Source organism: Arachis hypogaea, chromosome 6, assembly GCF_003086295.3.
Source record: "Arachis hypogaea cultivar Tifrunner chromosome 6, arahy.Tifrunner.gnm2.J5K5, whole genome shotgun sequence".
Lineage (NCBI taxonomy): Eukaryota > Viridiplantae > Streptophyta > Magnoliopsida > Fabales > Fabaceae > Arachis > Arachis hypogaea.
Genome location: NC_092041.1, coordinates 17,525,030 through 17,534,385, shown reverse-complemented (window position 1 = coordinate 17,534,385; position 9,356 = coordinate 17,525,030). Strand labels below are relative to the sequence as shown.

The 9,356-nt window shown below is 33.8% G+C and overlaps 2 protein-coding genes across 7 annotated transcripts; one reads left to right on the top strand and one right to left on the bottom strand.

Moving 5' to 3' along the window:
• Positions 1 to 296: 296 nt before the first annotated feature.
• Positions 297 to 3,909, bottom strand: LOC112698125 (auxin response factor 25). Of its 3 annotated transcripts, none has more exons than XM_072198031.1 (4): positions 3,594 to 3,909; positions 2,858 to 2,969; positions 1,539 to 1,624; positions 297 to 1,190 (listed from the first exon to the last, which is right to left on the bottom strand). In XM_072198031.1, the coding sequence occupies exons 1-4, from the start codon at positions 3,674 to 3,676 to the stop codon at positions 1,184 to 1,186; spliced, it is 288 nt and encodes a 95-aa protein (XP_072054132.1). In that variant the 5' UTR covers positions 3,677 to 3,909; the 3' UTR covers positions 297 to 1,183. The 3 variants fall into 3 exon arrangements, with proteins under 3 accessions (XP_072054132.1, XP_072054134.1, XP_025607305.1); XM_072198033.1 differs by lacking the exon at positions 1,539 to 1,624 and having other exon boundaries at positions 297 to 828; positions 1,122 to 1,190; positions 3,594 to 3,849; XM_025751520.2 differs by lacking the exon at positions 1,539 to 1,624 and having other exon boundaries at positions 3,594 to 3,849.
• Positions 3,910 to 4,277: 368 nt separating this feature from the next.
• LOC112696309 (bet1-like SNARE 1-1) lies at positions 4,278 to 7,499 on the top strand. Of its 4 annotated transcripts, none has more exons than XM_025749029.3 (6): positions 4,278 to 4,393; positions 4,536 to 5,446; positions 6,320 to 6,473; positions 6,857 to 6,913; positions 6,987 to 7,046; positions 7,286 to 7,499. In XM_025749029.3, exons 2-6 carry the CDS (start codon positions 5,280 to 5,282, stop codon positions 7,373 to 7,375), a joined length of 528 nt encoding a protein of 175 aa, XP_025604814.1. In that variant the 5' UTR covers positions 4,278 to 4,393; positions 4,536 to 5,279; the 3' UTR covers positions 7,376 to 7,499. The 4 variants fall into 4 exon arrangements, with proteins under 4 accessions (XP_025604814.1, XP_025604815.1, XP_025604816.1 ...); XM_025749030.3 differs by having other exon boundaries at positions 4,295 to 4,393; positions 4,536 to 4,595; XM_025749031.3 differs by having other exon boundaries at positions 4,317 to 4,393; positions 4,476 to 4,595.
• Positions 7,500 to 9,356: the final 1,857 nt, after the last annotated feature.

Here is a 9,356-nt window from a genome sequence, read left to right as displayed (position 1 = left end):
AAACAAAATCTCTATGCATGATGATAATTGACTGGTCTCACTTGGTATATTCTAATTACAATGGAGCATGCTCAAATCAGTTATTGTTGTAAAGTTGTTGAGTATTTTACATCATATGAAAAGTTCTGAATAGTAGACTGGCGAAACAAAGTATCATAGTGCTACATTTATAAGGCATTTTTGTTTCTTAAATACAGGTATATGAATCTCATTCTCCGCACACGCTCTAAACAAATAGATTAGGAACTTCAATGGCTGGGGAATTATGCAAAAAATATATATTACACCATATCATATCAATCGAGGAAAATATTTAATTTGGTATCTTATTATATCAAAGTAAACTTTTATGACATTGCCCATATCTATCCCACCTTTAACAAGTTACAAAAATAATATACAACCTCATCCAACAATATACTCTCTCAAATCCTAAAGCTATACCTAAAGTAAGAACTCAAATGGTTCTATGCAAGGTATGAACTATAAAACCTATACTAAAGTAAAGAATAATATTCCTCCTAATTCTTGAAAGCAATATGAAAGCACCTAATTCTAACCAAAATCGGCTGCTGTCTTGATTCATCTTTCTTCTTCAGATCAACAATATCTGGCTCAGGCCCGAGAGCTCGGCGTAATGGATCCTTTGTTGGATTTGGCTCAAAATGGCACAGATAGAGGAAAAAGGAAGGCAGCATAATTGCTAGAACGCATGAGCAGGTTCCTTGAGCAGTAGAGTCAAAATGAACTGAACCTACATGGTCTCTCTCAGAACTTTCATCAAACACCCTCCACGCAAGCTCAATTTTTTCACACCTAAAATACATTCTAACCAAACAGACCTTAATATATAAATTAGCATCAAAATAGACCTGAAAAATTAATCAATTAGCTCCCGTTGATAAAACTAAACTGCTATGGTTAAAGCACAAATATATCGAATTAACACCAAAACCATAGGATATGTCACATGCAAATAAAATCTGATAAATCAGAGAAAAATTAACGGAAAAAGAAAGAACGAGATGATTCTGGAAAACAAAGCACTAAGAAAGAAGGAGAGTTTTGGAGAGAGAAATTGAGAAGTATTGAAGATAACCAGAGGAAAATTAGAGCTGAACCCAAACACTGCTATCTTGGCGGAGGATTGCTGCGGAGGAGAGGTGGTTGCCTTCAAGTTGCTCTAGCACCTGCAAAAAAGTAGACAATAAAGAAAAAATATCCATGATCACTTATCTTCATGTATGATTATAGTTTAAACTAACTTCATGTAAGCTAATTAAAAAGAAAACACACCATCCAATAAGCACAAATACTTATATTTGTATGGACTTACTTCTGGCTTTCAATTATACGTACACAAGCAAGAATAAATTCACAGAATAACTCTAAAGTTTCATATGCCTCCCATATATTTTGTTCTCGAATGATATGCTCCACTTATTTAAATCAATGCAATCAAACAAACAGCAAAGAAAATGCAGTGTGAGCTAAGATAGAATAAAATTAACAAGCGATATGAAACACTGAACAATTACCCGAATTCTAGCAATTGCCTCTTGGCCAGCCTACAAGAATTGGGAAGCAATTGCTTCAATTGCGCATCTCTCTTGTTTTGCAGCAGCTTAATCGTGACATCAATAGATTAAGACATGTTTTACTACATCTTCAAAAGTCAAATAAACTCCTTGGTCTTATTATTATTTCAATCTATGCTGTGGTGGTTGCAAATTGCAATGAGAAATGATATGTGGGAATTAAGTGAGAATGTGACTTAAAAAGAAAATGAGGCAAAAAGTGTTAATTGGTTGCCTTTAATTTTGGTACAAGAGACAAGCAATTGATGACAAGAAAAATAAATAAATAAATAAAAATAAAGTGAAAATTAAAGAATCAAGCTATTTCGATTCAGATTTAATTCTGCAACTCTCACATCCACACACAAGGCACAAAATTAAAACTACTACTAAAAGGAAAGTTTCATGTCATGGCTGGGTATATGCACATAACATCCTCTTTTTTTCATTTTTTTTTAAAAAGCACGTATATTTTCTTAAAATAATATAGTAGCACATGCTATATAGTCACAAAATGCATTCTAAACTAGGAATAAATTTATATCATTGACAATATGTGCATGGGTGAAGCTAGAAATTTACCAAGAAAAAACATGGATGAAAACTGCAGAAACAAAATGATAAGTTGATAACTATCATATAGAAACATACTCTAGTAAACAACCAAAACAATATAAATTACAAACGGTATCTATGGTCGGTATATAAGCTATACATATATCAAATATATATATAATCTGTACATGGGTAATTAATAAAAAAGTAATTTTAGGAAAAAAACATGGATGAGAACTGCAGAAATAATTTGTTTACATCATTGTTAATCATGGATGAGAACTTGTCACTTTTTTTTATTAATCAATTTCTGTATCATAGGATAATTATCTATATTTGCAGGATTATTTTTCTTAGCAGACTAATCTTTCGAGGATTAAAATAGTGATATACTTGAGAAAAGTTTAACTTTGTGCTAAAACAAAATCTTCATAGAAAGGTCTCATCCATAAATTACTTTAAGTTATAGAAAAATACTGCTAACACTATAACAGTAGGAGATAATATCAGGTCATTTTAATATGAACAGTTGAACACACGTGTAAATTGTGTAAATTACTTAAAAACAAAAGCTTAATGCGATTTACCATTCTAACTCTATTATGTTAATGACTTAATCATAGTACTAGACTCATTATACTCAACCCTAACCCATGTTTAAAATAGATACACATTTGCTATAGAAAAAAATATTCACACATTTGCTATCAGAAGAAGAGATGTACCTCCTCACTATGTCCCTGGGATAAGTAATAAATAAGAATTTTCACTTGAGGCAAAGAGACAAAAGGGCCAGTACAAGCATGCCACAGTTCTGAATTCAAAGTCTTTCTCACCCTGAAATTACCATCATCATAAAAAGAAGGCAAAAAAGGTTAAGGGTGAAATATTGAACTTGATGAATGATGAAACCATATAATTAACCATCCATGATTAATTAATAGGAAAAGATTAAGTGAAAAGATAAAACAAAGATTACAAAACAGAGTGCTCTTGCATTTCCTTGAGGTGCTTCATCCCAACAACTAGAGTTTCACCCCGCAACAACACCAACACCACAAGTATTAACCTTTTCTTCTAAGGAAGCCATTAATGCTACACCACTCTCTACGTTTTTAAACATAAACCACCCAAAAAAAACCTCTTTTTCTACTCCTTCATAAACAACCTTAAAAAAAAAACTTCACATAAGCTTCACCCCACCAAACCAAACATGCCCCCAAAACACAAGTTTCAAATGAGGATGATTTTCACTACCCCATTTTCACAAACACAAGTGGTGCATAGAAAATATAATAGGGGGTGTTTGAGTTGGGACCATATACTGGTATTAGTATTAATAATGTCGTTGTTAACATGAGAATGAGAAATTATCTTGCAATTCAATATTTGCAGAGGTTGCACAAAGAATGTGAGAAATTATTTGATAAATTAACAGGGAAAAAGTCTTTGTTGAGGAACCTGGATGATGTTGGCAAAGAAATGCAAGTACACGATGAGAGCGGTGCCGTGAGCTGTAGCGGCGACGGAGCCGACGGTGCCATCAGAAAAAGTCTTTGCTAGAGGAATTAGGTTCTTCTTCTTCTTTGTCCAGAAGGAGAGGAGAAAGACGGAGAACGGCTAGTGGCTGCTGGTGCGTGCTGCTATGCGTGAAGACCGACGGGAAGGAAACGCAGCTACGAGAAAGGAAGATAACGATGATAGAATGTGGCTGTCTGGTAGGGAATTAGGGTGAGGTTACTCTTATAGAATTTTTTGTTTTTTTCTGGGTATGAACAGGGAAGGAGAAATTAGATTAGGGTTGATAAGAAGCAAAATAATTTTGTAGTGAATATGAATAATGTAATATATTTTTGTTTTGATTTTTAAATTGATTCGGATATAAAATTATAAACTAAAGTTAATTGGATTTTGATTAAATTAAAAGGATTAAAGTGATTTTTATTCAAGAGAAAAGAAAAGGATATTTAAGTTTTTTTATTAAAATCAAATAAAATTTATTTTTTATTTTTAGTAAAGTATAAGGGTGATTTAATAAAAATATTAATATAATTTATATTTAAACAAAAAAAAATTAATTATTGACGTGGAAAACATAATCCATATGTCTTATTTTAATTTGTCCATATTTTTATTTTATCTACGTATAAATTTATGATCTTACGTTAACAAACACCTTGCAATAATCCTTTATAAAACAAACTTCTATTGCTTATTCGGTTCCTTGTTGCGTTCATCCATCTACTCAGCTACACACCAAGGTTGTTCCTCTACTCAATTCACCAATTTCCTCGTTGCTTCTGTTTATTTGCACCCTCCGATTTTTTCTTTCTTATGTACTAGCTATATCGTGAGGATTTTTTCGGTGGATTAATTGCGATGATTTTGTTTCTGGGAACGCAGATTGGACGATCGAGTACTCGCCGACGAATCTGCGATCTCGTGAGCCATGAATCCTCGACGGTTAGTGTTTAGATCTTGTGTTTCAGACTTTTAGTATTACTGAATTTCATTTATGCTAGGCTAGAGCAGTACCTCTGTACTTGTTTGCTTCGTGGCACACTTCAGATCCGTTGATTCGGCGTCGTTTTTGGAGATCTGTATTTCGTTATCTGGTATAGATATGATTGCGATCATTGATCTGCGAATAGCAGCTTTAAAGCTGTGATTTCGTTTCATTTCTGGAGTGATTTCGAAATCGTATTTGCTTGATAGAGGTGAAATTGTGCGGACCGAAGAAGTAGGGGAACTGCTCTCAGAGTCTCAGTGCTCTGTTATAGATTAGAGACTCGATGCTTTTAGTGTTTCCAGATTGCGCAATTCACGGGCCCTTGCGTCGTCCAACTAGAATACCTTTTATCTGAATTTTGAATGATGGCGAGTTATCTGTAACAGATATGAGCTGTCAGCTGTGGTGTCTGGAGGAGATCCTGTTTTGATTTATTGATCTCAAACCTTAGTTTGAGTGTAACTCAAAAAATTAGGTTGAGTATGAGATTCCAAATTACATTAACATAAAATTTAGTTAAAATTCCTTTTTTCTTAAAAAAGCAGTTGTTACTAACTTATTAACTGTTCGCATTAAGGCATTATGCACATGACTTGTGCTGAAAATGTCGCAAAATTAATTAATAAACTAAATCAATAATGATGCTCGTGCCATACGACCACGGAATAATTTCAATGAAACTGGTAGAGAAGTTAAGCAGCTGTTTGGAAACGAACATGCTTCCGGATTTGATTCTGCCACTTATGGAAGACAAGGTGGATCTAACTTCTATACTATGCAACATGACAAGGAGGACCAATGTAGTGTATGATCTCTTCTCCTCATTTTGAGTTATGCTGTATGTCTCTTATCTCCTATAGGTATTGGGCTATTGGCTTTTCCAGTGTACGCAACATGACATGCAGTTTATTTGAGTTTCCACTGCACTATCAATTCTTCTGTAATCTGTACTGGTCGGTAGGTCAAGTAACATATGGTTACTTAGGCTGATAATTATGCCTTTGCTTTTATATTTGTAGCACCATAATGCAGTCACACTCTAAATAGTTCCTTTATTACCGTGTTTTATCATATAGTGAAGCTGTGCTAGATATGTCATATTGCTTATTTATTTAGCTTCTGGTTATAAGACTAATATTTTGAATATCTTAATTTTGGTCTACCATCATTGTATAACATTTTTTCACCGTCTCTATTTGTAAAATTAGAAGCTAAACTGTTTTATTTTACTGATATTACAGTACATTATGGCCACTTGAATGAAAGTATAAAAAGTCAAGGATAATAGTACATAAGGATTACACTTTATGTAGGCATAGCTACTGTTTCTACTCTTCTCTACTGAGTTCAGATTATTTAGGTTTTAGAAATACTTAGGTGTTTGTATCTTTTCCGGCAGAGTTCAGATGTTACAAATGCTGATGCCTGAGACATTATATAATTATTATGATACTTTATAATCTCTCATGTCTGATTTCTGGCTATTATAAAACTGTTCAAATATTTAGGAAGGCAAATGCATCTTGTTTGTGTGTGTGTTGCATGACTATTTTGGAATATGGAAATGTCTCTTGTCTGATTTCTTCAGTTTAAAACTATTCGAATGTTTAGATAGGAAAATTTATCTTGCTTGTGCGTGTTGCTTGACCATTTTGGGATTTTACATTTTTTTTTCCAGAGACAATCGGAACAACAGAGTTGCGCTTTTTGATGGCATTGAGGAGGGGGGCATCAGAGCTCAATCTCTCTACTCTTCTTCCCATGAAATTGATGAGCATGATAATGAGCAAGCAATGGATGGATTGCAAGATAGAGTCAATCTCCTGAAAAGGGTAAGTTTATTATTGCTAGCAACATGCCCTACACATTTCTAGTTTGATAATTTTCTTTTAAAATTTTTGTTATATCTTTTGCTTGTTGAATATAGTTTGTACTACACAAACTGCAATCTTCTGGAATTTGAAATTAGAAATTTTGAATATTAAGAAATAAAAATGCTCCTTTTTTTTGCGATTTTAGTTTTCTATTCTTGGACGCCATCTTCACTGATTACCGGTGCTTATAATTTCTGCTTCCTTAATGATGTTACTACTGGTGGTTCTTGAGTTTTAAAATATGTGGAAATTAGAATTTTATTTCATACATATTTAAATAGCAGGTTTTCACAATGGTTTAAAATAGCTCCCTTTTTTTCCAATTGGTGTGATTGTAACAGTTATCAGGCGATATACAGGAGGAGGTGGATAGTCATAATCGCATGCTGGATCGTATGGTATGTTTGCGGAAACTATTGAAATTATTTGGTCTTTTCTGATGTTTTAGTAATCTTGTGGCACTGATTTTAGGGGAATGATATGGATTCATCAAGGGGAATCCTTTCAGGCACTATGGACAAATTTAAAATGGTATGTTGAACAAGTAATTGTAGTCCCCTTTGGAGAGCGTCTTTTTTTTTTAATTATTATTAATTTTATTCTTTCCTTTCTATTATTTCTGCTCTGCTTGTTTTCATTTTTGTTGGGGTCTTGGGGATAAAGATAAGATAATGGATGGGGTAGGTGGAGTTGTTTCCTTTGTTCGGATCAATTTTTTAACCCCCCCCCCCCCCCCCTGTCTATTCTGGTGATCTTGTGTCATCTTTCAGGTATTCGAGACAAAATCCAGCCGGAGAATGTTTACACTTGTAGCATCATTTGTTGTGCTTTTTCTTATAGTGTATTACCTAACTAGGTAACTGATATTTCATTCAATTGTCAACTTGGTTAGACCCGAAAGGAGGTAACTCTTATCACTGTAATTAATGCTGCGCCCTGTAAGATATTCTATCATGTATAAAGCTTTTTAAGTTTAAACAGGCATTGAACCCGATTAGTTATGTACTTATGTACATGTCCGGTTTAGGGGTGTACCCATTCACCTTGATTTAAATATACTTCTTCACGATATGAATTAAAGCAGCGGGTAATTTTTTTTTTTGGACTTGGAAGCAGCGGCTTGGGCGTTATTCCAAATTTCCAATAATTGGCATTGTTCTACCCCGGTAAGCCGTTTGAAATTGATGATAGTTTTTGTTGAGGCAATGAATCTTAAGACTCCATTTGAGTTTCGTTCCGTGACAAAAATTCGGAGAGTTGGAATAAAAAAGACACAATTTGAATCAGAAACAAACAAAATTGTCTTCAGCTCTTTTTTGACATATAGATATTAGATACAAAGAAAAAGAAAAGTGAGAAGTCCTCTTTTTTTTGTCGTGATCATTTTTTTTACCATATATATCAAATCACCATCATACTTATTCTTTCAATACCGTTTTAGGAAAAAAAAAATCTTCAATCCAAACCAAAAATACTATATCTGATACACCTAAACGCTTTTGTCTTTGAAAAGAAGAATAAACAGAGAAAAGAGAAAGGGATTCAGAAACAGTGAAAGAGAGGTAAAAAAGGTTTAGGCAGCGACCAAAATCACAAAATGAGCTATAATCCAAACATGCCTCTTCTCTCGAATGAGAGGTCTGGAGTTCGAGAGTTTCTTAATGTAATTTGACAAAAAAAAAAATAAAAATAAATATTCTTTTCGACCTCTAAGCATTTGCTTGTGGGATATGTCATACCCTAATCATCTTTAAACTTCATCCAGACTCCTAATCTTTAAAAGTAGTAAATGCCAATAATATGTTACAAGAAATAAATCACATTGATTCGATTTAGTATTATAATGTATAATTCGAATTTAACCAATTCGATTTATACTTAAAATAATGTTCCCATGTAATTCAAATCCATGTGTTTCGATTTACTACTATATTGTATAATTTGAATTAGTTTAATTAAATTTATATAAAAATATGATTAGACATATCTATGTAATATTATTTGATTTGGATGATTCATGTAATATTAGCAATGGTTTGGTTTGATTTGGTTTATATAAGTGTTTTACCAAAAAAATAAAATAAAATAAAACCTAACACAAGTCTAGCAACATTTTATACTTATTACTTAGATAGTTAGATGTATTCACTACTAAAGAACTTTATCTATGTTAAAATTTAGTGCGATAACTTTTAACATATTTTGTTAGAATTTAATTTTGATATACTGTCAATATAAAATCGTTTTAGACGTGTATTTAATTATGTAATGTTATATTAGTAAAAATAATTATTTTTTACATTGACTGCGTGAATAGCTATAAAAAAATAGTTATAATTATACGACTATGTAAAATATTTTACACTGTCAATTCATAAAAATTATAATTCTGCTAGGTAGACAACAAACAGTGTGAATAACGTGAACAATAGACTGTACTCCCAAGCCAAATAACTATTAAAAAACATCCCAACTCGCCTTTTTCATTACCTATTTTCACCGCAGCCTCCCACCACTACCTCTTCTGAAACGTTGTCCACCGTCGCTGGTCAAGAAGTTGTGGTGCGCCGTTGTCGCCACCTTGCCCAGAGACCGCTGCCTTTCCTCCACGCCGCACAATCGCATCTTCATCTCCCCTGAAGCCCGCGAAGTGTCGTCACTACCTCCGCTCCTGCTCTCATAGCAGCACCGTGCCTCTGTTCACAATAGTCGTGCGTTCTCGACGAGTGAGAAAGCCGCCCATCACCCTACTGCGTCGCGCACAGCCGCACCGCCCTACTGCCCTTCTGCGACACGCATTCCTGCCGAGGAAGAAGGCCACCCATTGTACGGCCGCACCGC